The sequence below is a fragment of the Passer montanus genome, unplaced genomic scaffold (genome assembly GCF_014805655.1).
Source record: "Passer montanus isolate IOZ18808 unplaced genomic scaffold, ASM1480565v1 scaffold3, whole genome shotgun sequence".
Taxonomy (NCBI): domain Eukaryota; kingdom Metazoa; phylum Chordata; class Aves; order Passeriformes; family Passeridae; genus Passer; species Passer montanus.
Genome location: NW_024367707.1, coordinates 5,962,654 through 5,975,946, shown reverse-complemented (window position 1 = coordinate 5,975,946; position 13,293 = coordinate 5,962,654). Strand labels below are relative to the sequence as shown.

At 40.4% G+C, this 13,293-nt stretch overlaps 1 protein-coding gene across 5 annotated transcripts in view; it reads right to left on the bottom strand.

Annotated features, from left to right (window-relative positions):
• Nucleotides 1-13,293, bottom strand: part of MAP3K15 (mitogen-activated protein kinase kinase kinase 15) — an 82,089-nt gene that overhangs the window by 2,019 nt on the left and 66,777 nt on the right. For all 5 annotated transcript variants that reach the window (XM_039714056.1, XM_039714052.1, XM_039714053.1 and 2 more), the window contains 9 exons: nucleotides 13,114-13,244; nucleotides 12,682-12,787; nucleotides 10,118-10,275; nucleotides 6,787-6,970; nucleotides 4,970-5,147; nucleotides 4,127-4,301; nucleotides 2,263-2,448; nucleotides 1,741-1,846; nucleotides 369-579 (listed from right to left, as the gene is read on the bottom strand). In XM_039714056.1, coding sequence (XP_039569990.1) covers nucleotides 369-579; nucleotides 1,741-1,846; nucleotides 2,263-2,448; nucleotides 4,127-4,301; nucleotides 4,970-5,147; nucleotides 6,787-6,970; nucleotides 10,118-10,275; nucleotides 12,682-12,787; nucleotides 13,114-13,244 — 1,435 coding nt within the window. The remainder of the gene's footprint in view (nucleotides 1-368; nucleotides 580-1,740; nucleotides 1,847-2,262; nucleotides 2,449-4,126; nucleotides 4,302-4,969; nucleotides 5,148-6,786; nucleotides 6,971-10,117; nucleotides 10,276-12,681; nucleotides 12,788-13,113; nucleotides 13,245-13,293) is intronic.

Here is a 13,293-nt window from a genome sequence, read left to right as displayed (position 1 = left end):
GAGCTGCTGTGGCCTTTCCTTGCAGAACAGCTTTGAGGCACTGACACCAAGTCAGGGGCCATCCAAGGAGTAGGAAGAAAACTGGCACAGTTACACAAACGTAATTACTTCCCTGTAGAAATCCAATGTGACATTCTGCAATTAATATAATAATTACATAGAAACAAAAGCTGTACTGAATGATGTTCAGTTGCCATATTGTACTGCCAGTGTATTCCAAATCCACTTGTGTTCCTGGAAGGCTTTATTGCAAGGCAATAGGTGAGCAGTACTATGGGTAAGTATGTACCCATCAGGGTAGAAAGCATGGTCTGAGGCTTTTCAAAGATTGCCTGAACATACATCCAGAGTCTTTACAGGAGGTTTACCTTAAAGTGTCATGTTTAAGTCTGCCCAGCTCCTGGCTGAGCTGCTGCTGAGCCTTGTGTGACACCACAGAACTGAGGCTGCTGACCCCCGATGTGATGGCAGTGTCCTCAGCCCCGTTTTGTTCAGAGGGCTGGAAACTCTCCTCCACTTCATCAGCGTCCTTGTCCCCACCTTCAGTTTCTGATGCTGGCTCAAAGTGAGTGCGAAGCTCTGGTAAAAGGAATGAGGGGAAGAACAAGATTCTTTTGGTAATTCTGTCTTCAGAGGTTGTGCAGTTTGTTCTTCACTACTGTGGGTGGGGGAGACTGCATAATGTGCTTTATTGCAGCACTGAGCAGGGGTAGTGAAGCCTTGTGTGAGCTGGAGCACAGCTTCTCTGGCATTGGTTCTAGAATGAGCAATGCACCAGCAAAGGTAGAGCTGTAGGTCATAGCTGTAGTGGCAACAAATATCATGAGATGTGTAATAAGACAGTCAATAAAATATGTTAAGGAAAAACCCCTGAAAGCTTGCATTTTTTCCTAAATAATAAGAAAAAAGAAAGTAGTGGTTTTCCCTAATGCCCTGGGCCAAAGAGTGTACAAAGCACTCCCCTCCTCCAGGGAGAATTTCTAGCCTGACTTCTCAGAACTTGCTGCAGGTGGCCGCCCTTATTACCAAAGAACAGCTAAGATTTTTCTTGTACAAAGTCCTAAAAAATTTGGCCAATTTGGCCTTCAAAGCCATGGCAACTTTGTACTGAAAGGGCTCACTGTTACTACGTCTCTCAGAACATTCCTATACTGAAAGGGGTGCTCAGCATTTTAAACAGTTACAAAACTACTTAAATATTTACAGCTTAACTCATTCCTAGACACTACTTAGACATTTATCTTCCTGGTGGTTTTCACTATTGTCCATCTGTGGGCCAGAATCATCCTCTTCCTCATATTGATGCACTCCCTTCTACTCATCTGCTCCATAGCTCATTAATAATTTTTCAGAACACATAACCAGACCTGTGCAGTGTTAACTACCCTGGATGTCATTAACAAGTACAGAATAATTTTCTTTCTTACAAGAAAATCTCCAGCTTGTACTGAATTAAATTTGCCTTTTTTTGTCATGTTTGGACCACACTGGGGTGCAGAACCACTGGTTATCTCCCCATTATGTGCTTTTGTACTGCAAGAACAGCATTAATTCTCCAGATCAACACTTCTTTCTCTGCAACACTCTGACCCCATGTCTTTTGATGAGTGGCACATGGGGTGCAGTTAATGGCATGCTGAAAGAGTAAACATCTGAACTGTTCCATCTGCTACAGCTCTTTGATATGCAGAACACCTTTTTATTTTGAAAAAGGGATTATTTTCAGCTGCTTTGATTTACCTGGAATAAGAATAGTGACTGCTGCTTGGACTGCACGGCGGATGATGTTATCCATTGCAAACATCCAGTGGGGTCTTATTAAGTGATTTCTTAACACTTTGTTCACCTGTAAAAGTTGCAGCAAGCACCATTTGTTCACACCTTAGGAAAGAGAATCTTATTTTCCAGTAGTCATAATAAGCTTTATAAGGTAAAAACTGCATGCAGCACTAAAAACCTCCCACCTTTCAGAGACTAAACAACAGATTTGACAGTTTTAGGCTACAGCTTTCAAACCATTCCAAACCAGACTGTGACATTCAAATTCTTCTACAGTACAAGGAGGGAGAGGAGTGAGGAACAGTGGGAAAGCTGCAAACCCTTGGCATGAGCTTTGTCCAGGAGCAACCTCATGTAGCGAAAGGTGCCTCTGCCCATGGAAGAAGGGTTGGAAATAGATGATCTTTAAGGTGTCATCCAACCTAAACCATTCTGTGATGCTTCAAAGAATTCCTCTGCCCCTACAGCAGGAAAGGGACTCACCGCATCCTGGAATCCAAACAGCACCAGATGAATCTGATTGATGGAAGTGCTGTCAAAGTCCAAATCCATTTTCAACTTGGATATTGTAGAAGCCATCACTCTCTGCTCAGGAGAGTGTATGAAGTCCCTTAAAATCCCAATAATCTGCTTGATGTGGTCCACTGAAAGCTGCAGTTCTTCAGAGCTCTGGAGAAAAGAAAATTAATGTCTATCAAATGAATCCCAGAGTCATTAAACATCTATTTAGCAGCATTAATATTCTTAGGGTTACATAGCTTTGCTTATGTATATTTCACATTGATGAATAGAATCACAGAACTTTTGTTTCTTCAAAGTCTCTAGTCTTTATGTTTTCTTTAAAAAAAAAAAATTCTGTTTTCAAAAAACCCCTGTAAATCTACTGCTACTGTGGCTGTCACAAAGGAAGAGGTTCCAAATTATACCTATGCATTCCTACAATGTACTGCAGAGGGCAGCTGTCCTCCGTAAAAACAGCAAACAGTGAGTCGCTAAGAGACCCAATTTTTTTAGATACTCTCCTTTCAATAAGCTGAATATGGACTTCTATCTAATCATGCTAACATTTGACTCCCTTAGGGAAAAAAAGTATGTTTATATATGCATTTATCCCAAGTCAAAAACAACAGAGTGATTCACCAGTGTTTAATTTCTGATTTTCAGTCCATAACCCCCACAGTTAAAGCCATCCAAATGTCTGTGAGAACAACCTCTGTAATTAAAAGGTAAAGGAACTATTACATAAATTATGGAAAAGAGATTATTACAGCAGTGCTACAAAACAGCTGGAGACTGAACTAGGACTTGCTACTAAATAATCCTTCATTGTGGAAAATGCTGGGAGCCTTGCTTATTTCTGACTCTGAATTTTAACTGTTTGTAAGGCTATCAGCTGTTCTGCAGTTTAAGCTCAGAGCAGAAATGTATCCCAGTTGCTCGCCCAGCCTGACTCTGTGGTCTGCAGAGCCCTGCAGGAGCCCCTGTGGTGCAGTTTGCTGTGTAAGGGAGCAGCAAACCCTGGGCTGTGCAGAGCTGACCACAGAGCAGCAGGGCTTGACAGCCCAGCCACAAATGCCAACAGCTGGCTGGGGACACCACACCAAGAGTCAGCACACTCCCCTTTACAGGAGTGCAGTCCGGGTGAAAAAACACACTGGTAAAAATAAATGATGGGAGAGTGCCACAAACAAGTGTGCTGGAGATTGCCCAAAAATCATTGACAAGGGTATCAGCAAAAGCCAGATTCACCAGAGAGAGGCTCACCAGAAGCAGGCATTAAGAAGAAAAGGCTGTTAAAGGTGTGTTTGGCTGTGCATTAACCATTCTATAATTTTTTCCTTGCTCCTCTTCACAGTAACTAAACCTTCCCACTCAACCTTCCCCTCTTCAGAAAATCTACCTTAGCTTTCTTAAGATTCATGCACTGTGATCTTGGCACCTAGCTATCAAACATTTTCTTAATCAGGTCTCTACCTTCAAAGCAGAATACTTTAAAGCAGAACACATATTACTATGTGGTGTTTTAGCTCCATGTCCTTAAGAGCTAAAAGAAAAGACAACATCAAAACCATCCAACCCACCAACCTCAGCCCTCCACAATCCCACATCAAATGCCCAAACCCCTCTCTCATATAAAACCAAGAGCCCATTAGCAGCCAAAAGGTGGTGTTTGCTACCCATTCACACAACAGCAAACAGCTCACACAGTTATGGGTCTCTGAGATTACAGACAGTAAGAAGGAACAATCCAAACACCTTCACTTATTCATTTTCAGAAAGGGAATAATATGACTTGGCTCATTATTTTCCCTTTGACACAGGAAAAGGTGAGCTGAAGTGAAATTACCTGTGCAATGCACTCCTGCAAATTGGAAGCAACTTTATCCTGTTCCTCCTTAAGGATTTTATAGAGGATCGCTCGGCGTTCGCTGTCCTTGCGCAGCAGGAACAGCCCGGAGTCCTTATCCTCCACGGACGGCGAGGTGCTCCTGTCCTCAGAGGCAGAGCCCTCATCAGGGACACTGTGGCAGCCACCCAGCACAGGCACAAGAGAGACCTCAGCATTAGCAAGGCATCAGGACTGCCACAAGGGAGCAAGAACACTTCTGGGGTTAAAAACTCAGTTCAAACTACAGCAGCAGATTGATCAGACTGCTAAATGCTATTTTTGAGACAGAAGATGGCTCAGATCCTCTGCTGACTCAAAACCCACATGGCTGATTTCCCCCTACTAAGAAGCTGGCATTAATGTCAGCTTTAGGGAGCAAAGCTGCAACTACTCATTTTTTTCTGGACCCATACTGTAACATACTCAATTGAAAGTATTGCTTTGTACTTTGGGAGAGGCAGAACTGTTTTTCTGCTTCCCATTTTGTCATGAGTATATGGAAGGGTCAAATCCTCACTTAACTCCTAAATCCATATCCACTCAATCAATAAGACCACTGACATTTACTCACTGGAGGAAGAAAAGTGCAAAAGCACATGGAAACCTTAAAGGAGAGGAATGATTGCTCATTATTAAATACAGACAATGTTTACATTAACTGGTAATCTGTCTACACAACTTACTGATTAACACATGTGCTTACCTAACCACTATGTGAAAAAACTGCCCTCAGATAAAATAAAATGTGAATTAAATCTACAGAATTGCTCAAGGGTGTCAAGTGAGAAGCAAATATTTTACCTTAGTAAATGAGAAATGGGATGCCTTGTCTGAATCTCTGAAATGGATCTCTTTGGCCTTTCAAAAAACACATCATGCTGTACATCAGAGTCTGGTGAAACAGAGCCATGCTCGCTGCTGCTACTGCCAGCCTGCTCCCCATGGACTGGCAGTGGCAGGGATGTGTTCCGAGTATAATCTAGGATCAGACAAGGTAAAATGTGTGACAGAACCAGGCCAAAAAGGGCAACGTGCTTCAAACAGCTGTGATCATCTTCACTGATATCAAGACCTCATTTTGCAAAATGGCTGAGGGAGAAGTAACCTTGTTGATAAAAAGCAGTAACACAAAATTCAAAATAATCGACAAAGCAATAAAAGGTTTTAACAAGTTAACTGCTAAACCCAAAGCCAGCACAGATACTCACAGGAAATGCTATTTTGTTACCCTCTTTCACACATACACACAATCCCCCTTGGTCTGGCCCCACCAAGTGGCTCAAATGGACATGAGCAGTTTAAAGAGCCTGAATTGAACCAAGAAGTGCATCTGCTGCTCCAACCACAGCTGTGTCTCTCAGCAGAGAACACTCTACTACATGCCCTCCTCACCTTTAGTGGGCATCAAATTGCCCTCTCCATACCTGAGGTATCTGCCTCACTCACATGTATCCCTGCCCTTAGCAAGGACCCTCCTTCTCAGCACCGGCCTGATGGAAATCTCTTGTCCCTTTCCAATTCATCTTAAAAGTAAGATTAAAACCAAAACAAAAAACCCAAACCAACTCAGATGTTGAGAGTTTACTGTAATCCTGATTGCCAGCTTGCAGCTGTGTGGCAGGAAAGCTAAAGAAGTTCTCCCAACCCAAGGTGAACATACCCACGGAGCTAAAATATGACAAAAGTTTTTGGTGCTTGTCACTACAAATTCTTGGAGGTGACGAAAGGAAGAAAGAGAGCTAGACCTTGAAAGTTGTTCAGAAAGCTCTGACAAATTCCATGGCATGACTGATGTTCAAATGGCTGAGGTTAAACAGTCACAGAAATGAAACAATGTATGTCACCTCATGAAACCTGGTGCAAGGCATCTCAGTAGGACAGCAAACTGAGAGCTGCTGTCCCAAGAGTAAGGACTGAAAAATAGGAAGGACTTCAATTTGCACTGGGAGTGTGTGTGTGCAGACAGGTGGAAGAAGCAGCAGGACCAATGGCTTTCCCTGTTCTGAAACAGACAGTTCCTTCATATGATTTATTTGGCAGGTCTATATTAAGGTTCCTTATCACTGAGCAAGTGGCTGATATATTTGGGGAGGGGGGGGAAGAAGAAACATGCTATGCAGATAAAACAAAACAACCCACTGGACAGCTCCTTCAGCACCTTCGTGCCAAATTTCAATGTTGATATATCAAGTTTGAAAATGCTGACCCAAACACCTAATAGACCCACATTTTCAGGTGTCAAACATCTACCCTATGAAACCCAGGCCTCTGAAGTGTATATAATTGTGAATCTAAAATGCAGAACTGCTTTGGAAAGTCTTTGTCAAATGTCACTCTTCTAATTTTAATTTACTACAAATGAGGCATTTATTTCTGGGGAGAGGAAAAACGACCTTGGGAGGTTTCAGCAAGCAAAATACAAAATAAGCAAGGCACTTATGGGAATTACTAAATTTAAATATGTATAATCAAAAATCACAGACATTTTTAATAGCTGAGTTCCTGCTGTTTTCCTAGCACAAGAAGTGTGCTTTGTAAAAGAAAGTGCTTAATGATTCCAATCTTTTATATAGCACTTAATGATGATGTTGACTTGGATTTGGCTGATAATTCCTTACCTGAAGGTTTGAATGCAATTTTGTTTTTCTTGCCCTTGTTCACTTGCTTCAGGAAAGAATCTCTGAGCAAATCAGATGCTGTAACACGTTTACTAGGATCAGGTTCAAAACAGAGCAAAATAAAGGCTTTTGTTTCAGCAGAGACTGATTCTGGAATTTCAGGATGAATCTTAAACATCCCAACCTGCAAGTAAAACACAAATACTAATTATTTTTATGAAACCAAGGAGACCATGGGCCAAAGCTGTTATAATACAGTCACTCACACTTCTCCTGACTCTTGTAGAAAAGGAGTGATCCAGGTCCCACATAAAGCAGCGAAGTGAAAACAAGGTTCTAATCCTGTTTTATTTCACGGCAAACATGGTGTAAATATTCATGTGATATGACATAAATGTCAAGGTAAGGATGTATCTAATTATCTGCTTTCAGGCAATCTTGGTATCTGGGCATTATTGACACCAAGTGCTTCAAATACTCCTCCTCTGACCAGCCACAAACCCCTCCAGCTATTGCACAGGTTTCCCATCACCCCTGCTCAGAGCTGTCTCCCTCAGTTGTGACTCCTCCAGCACATTCATGTCCACAATTTCCTCCTCTAACACCAAGAGCCTGGAGCTACACCTTTTCTGCTCCCGCCACTGACAAATTTCCTTGCACAAATGCACACTGACCTTGCCAGACCTTGTCACCATCCCACCTCTCGGGTCAGATGTCTTCCTGAGTCTTTCAGTGTAATTTAATTGAAAATCATATGATGTCCAAAGGTTTAACAAGATCCTTGTTAAATCATTTAAGTAATGACTCTTATTTTAAGTCATTACTTAAAAGAGTCTCTTTTAAGTCTCTGTCTTTAAGTAATGAAAAATGTGCTTTGCACGTTGCTCCCTAGTGATTTTTCCAGCTCCTCACTGCCTTCTTATTCTCTAATGTCAATCTGGCAGAACTGTTTGGAAGCCAGAGCTGCATAACCTGTGTGCACCGTATGCACTGTATGTCTGGAGAGATTATGGTTTCTAGTCTCAGCATCTTTACACAAAATACAACCTGGAGAACAAGCACAAAGATAGTGCAAGGGAGATAGCAGCCCAGCAGTTAAATGCCCTCTGCTTTCAAATAATATCATTACAGAGCTGCACTAACACACTTTGGCACTATTAAGTGCTCACAATACTGGTTCAGCTTGAATACAAGCTGAAGAAAAAAATGCTGAGCAGTCATGCTTCTGTTTGAGTGACAGTGCAGTAATAAAATGCTAACAGGGCTTTAAGGCCTTCCAGACCATGACGGGAGCATATTCATGACCCAGGGTCACAAACTGGCAGCACTCTGCTGCCAGGCTTCACTCTTATGCACTAAGCAAAAATCTAGGAAAATTCCAAATCAGGACCAGGAAGTTTGAAAGCATGTCTCTAATCTTAAGCTCTGTTGCTCAAGGTGTCACAACCACCTGCAAATTCTATGGCAACACTAGAGTACTTGGTCTCCACTGAATGCCATTTGTTTGCACTCTTTTCACACAGACACAGATGCACACATTCTGTGCTCATAGAATAAATACCATGCAATGCACACCCAGCCAGGACCTATCCAGTTCTTGGGGTTTACTACAGCCCCTTTTCTCTACTTTGCCCAACTCTTTGGTCATTTGCAATTTCTAAAGCAACTGCACAGGGAGACCTAAACCTTCCCTCTCCTCACCTGCCCTATGCACAACAGAGTGGTCATGTGTGGAGGTGGGGACCTCAAAAGTTCAATATTCCAAGTTTTCCAGACTTCTTTTTACATGTTTGCCCAGCCAGCCTGTTTCAAATCCAGCTTCTAGCTTGCTTACTTTCATTACACAGAGAAAGAATACATGGTTTGTAATCTATGGTGCCTAGCAAGACACAATTCCCAACAGATTCCAGCAGAGGCAAGAAACAGGAAGCAAAACCAAATGCCTGCCTGCAGTAAATTAACACAGTCTGTAATAAGAATGCTAAAAACTTCTAATAAACTGTGCTGAAAAATAAGATGTGTAACTCACTGAGCAGTCACAATTACATGCCAGGTACATAAGGTTAAAAGGCACCTGCCAACAGAATTGTATCTGACATTTACAGTGATGTGGAAAATAGTCTCTTTCCATGGCTCCCTCAGGAAGGCTGCAGTGAGCCAAACCACATTCACCCAGGCAGCTTCTTTTGAGGAATGCCACAAGTTGACAGCACCAAGGTGACCTATTATACCATTGAAATAAGCATATCAAAACCCATAATCATCCCTTTTTTTGCCTTTTATCAGTGGTTCATGGGACAACTCCCAGGCCTAGTATGACATATGACATTATAGGTCATGCTGAACTGCAGCCCAGCTTTCTGTACCTATTGATAAAGACTTGATTTTGCCACCATGGTTGCATTAATGATGATACTAAGCTCACATAGTGGCTTTCAACAAGATATATGAAAAAATTACAACATTGGCAATTTAAAGCAGTTTGCTGAGTTATGGATGGGATATTTTCCCCACTATAAGAATGAGAATTCTCAAGCATAACTGAAAACTTAAGTGCTTTACTAAATGTCTACTGCAAGCCCACGGAAGAACCAAAAATTTTCAGTCTATTTATTTGAAACATCATAGTTGTTACACTCCTGTTAGTTACAGAGCTAGAACAAGTAAATTTTTAAAAACTTTTATTATCTAAACTATCTGAAGGATTTTCAAGTGTTAAGTTTTGCATTTGAAACCAGATACACTAAGAGAAAAAATGTAATAGAGACAACAGCTTACTGAAGAGGAAGATAGGACCTGAAGGAGTTGAAATGCAGAGTACAGAGTATTTTACTCCTTTAATACATGCTGGAAATCCTGGAGAGCTATTCCCCTGCCCTTTTCCACCACATCTTCCTGCATCCCTGTAGCAGAGACTGGGCCTTTAAAACATTTTCCTTTGGGAAGGAAGCTTACAAAAATTACTCAAAGGACAGAAATAACTTGTTCGTCATTATTGGGGAGACTGGTTACAAGAAGGAAATCATAACCAAGAGCAGGAGATGAAAAAAAGTAACACAGGGGATATTAGTTTTCATAAGCCTTCACTCAATTTTCAGATTGCTGCTCTGAGTCATGACCTATTTCCAGCACAAAAATAACTGATCACCCCCTAGAGCAATACAACTTAGAGAAGGGGAGGATCTTTCAGCAAGAATTAAAAACACAGGTCAGACTATGGCTTTGTGTAAAAAAACCCATGCAATACAATGTTATTACCAATAAATATTATTAAATTAAGCTATAATTGACAATTCATCAACTCCAAATATAGTAAAAAAGCTCTATTTACTTTAAACATTGCAGCTTGAGGCTCCCCTAGTTCATGAAATGGAGGTTTGCCTGTTGCCATCTCAATAATGGTACAGCCCAGGGACCAGATGTCAGCTGGAGCACCATATCCTCGTGGTCCTTTATCAATGATTTCTGGAGCCATGTACTGCAAGGTCCCTGGTCAGGACAAAAAGAGCAGTCATATGTACATTCTTCATTCTTATTAAGGAGGATGAACACAACGCTCAGCAAGCAAAAAATTGTGAAATGCAACCTGTATAGCCAAATACCTTATCTCCCATATCGGCACTGAAAACTAGACAAAAACTTATAACATCTTTTTTATAAACTATCTTTTTGCCCATCCTTTCTAACACAAGTTTCAAATGCTGGAAGTCTATACACGACATAATCCAATAGCTTCCCCAGAAAACAAAATTATATCAAATTTTTGCAGAAACCAACTTTGAAATATTATGCATGGAAGAGATGGCAAAATCTGAGAAGTGACAGACATTCTTAATGAGAATAATTTTTCATAATTTACCCCAATAATGAGAACACTAGTGACAGGGAATTTCAAACAGTTAGTTTGAAAAAAAACTAGTTTTGCAAATACAGGGCAATAACTAAGGCAACTCATCATAGTTTGCCTAGAATTTCAGGATGACTTGGATGTGCTTGGGATTTCTGACATCCAAGGTTAGCAAAAAAAAAACCCCAACCAAGCAAAAACCAAACAAACAGAAATCCAATCCAACAAACCAACTGATTAGAATTTCTAAAGTTATACAGATTGACAAAATAAGATCTTGCCTGTAGACAACCTGAGTGTAATACTAGCAATAATACTGATACAGAACAGCACAGTAAAAAATTAAATGAAAGATGATCAATTTGTTATCACAGTTATTGAACCACTCACCAACACAGCTAATGAGGTCTTTACAGGAAGAGGTCAACACCACCACCAGCAGAAACCTGTATATGCTCAGACTGTTGTGAACACTACAGTTCTTTCTCCACCTGAATTTCTATCAGCTCTGTTATGACATCTTTAAATTAAATTATTTTTCTTCTTAGGAATGCAATAAAACTATACTGCCATAAAGCTGTGAACTATCAAGTAATGGACATATGGTGAAGATAAAAGGGTATCATATGTTCATTGAATGTGACTGCTTCAGAATGAAAGTTCCAGGCACAGCTTTGCCCTCAGGCTGTGTGTCTTGAATGGAGGGATGTCATGTTTAAACCATCAGAAGTCTTGATCTTCAAACCATGTAATTTTATTACATAATGCCCAAAATCTAGGGTTTATATACTGCATTACAGAACAAAACCAAATTTCTAGAGACTTTTTAAGGTCCTCTGGGTACCTTAAAAGGTCTCTAGAAAGTAAGTTAGTTACCTGTTTACTGATTTAAATCCAAAATGATAACTTAAGTATTTATTCACATGACAAATTACATCTCAAAGGCACAAACAGGGCTGAAAATTTGCAAGAGAAGAAAGAAGAAGGGCACAAGGAAAGAGTTACCTCCTTTTATTACGGTATGGTGACTTTTCTTAAGATATCATTTCTCCATATATCATCCCTAATGACAATCAGTTGCTAAAAAGTCACTGAGGAGCATGTAAAATACAGGCCAAGAGAATGATAACAAGTAATAATGAGATAATGAGTAAAAACAACTGAGAAAGGTAAGTTACTTCAGAACCTTAATTTTATTTGCATGGCTTCCTTTCCAAGAAAGCTGGAGGAGCTGCAGACATACCACCAGAGACGTAAAGGGAAGTTTTGATTTTCACTTAAGTGAAGTTTATCTCTTGTCTTGCACTCTGAAGCCATCCATGACCAATGGCTTTGTCTGTGTACCATTTACTTAAACTGCAGGCAAGTAAGAGGCTTGTGATATCAGCCTTTGCATAAGGCCATATAACAAGCAAAACCACCACGTTACCCACATCCACTGATCAAGAAACTACGTGACCACATATTCATTTTTTAATGTGGAGTTTCCCCTTTTGCTCAGTAATTTTTGTTTTCCCTGAATATTACAAGTCTTTAAAACCTTGTTGTATTGAAAGCTGTTCTGTAACACATCAGCCTAAAATTTTCCTGTAAACTGTTCTTTTTACTGTTGTTATCCAGTTGGTTGGGTTTTATAATTAACACCTCAAAACTGAAAGTGTTCATAATTTTGAGTTTGGTTTTCTGCACTTTTAAACATACATCTAGAAAGTGTGCAAGTCTAAGCTACTAATGCCAAGACTGTTAAATGAAAAAGAAAAGTTGCTAAATTTAAGTGTTTCCAGATCTAATTGCAACAACCAATTGCTACTTAAGGAACACTTCAAAGAAAAACTTTTACCCCCAAAAAGTAAAATGGAAGAGAGTTAAATTTAAAAAAAAAGGTCAAGAAAGCTATCAAGCTTATGTTTATGGTGATCACACTCCTATTTACTCTGCCCTGCAAACAGAGACCAAACAGTGTTTTCATCACTAAGCCAAAGAGCCTCTAGGCTCAAATGCTAAAGCTGTCATGAAAACCCTTAAACACTCTGCTAGATTAATCTTACCTGTAAAGGTTTCAGTGCATGGATTGATGCCTGCCAGCCGTTTGGAAGTACCAAAATCTGATATCTTGACCACGCCACTGTAGGTGTTCACCAGAACATTGTCCCCCTGTGGTTTGGACAGGAGAGGGAAGGAGGGGAGGGGGTGAGGGTAGAGGAGGAGAGAGGGAAGAAGGGAGGGAGGCAGCAAACAGGGAGGGGGAGACAGAAAAATACAGATTCTCAATCTCAATTCTCCTCCAAGTTTGCACTTATCTTTGTAATACACCTTTCTACAAAGCAATATTCCAGGAGCACCAAGAGAAGGAGGTGGTTTATACCTTCCTTTTGTTTTAAGCTTCCATGAAATCCTAGTAAAAATGCTCCTTCAGATTAAAGCAAAACTAACTGAAGATAAAAAGCAAATCAAACAAGACACACAAAAGGAAAAGTTACCTTTATATCTCTGTGTACAATCTGGTTCTCATGGAGATACTTGAGGCCTTCCAGAATCTGCTTGGTGTAAAATTTAATTGTAGGTTCTTTCATTGGGCCCCACTTAGATCTTAAGAGAGCTGAGAGGCTGCCTACAGGAGTTAAGGAAGAAAGTGTATCAAGAGAGTGAATTCCTCAAAT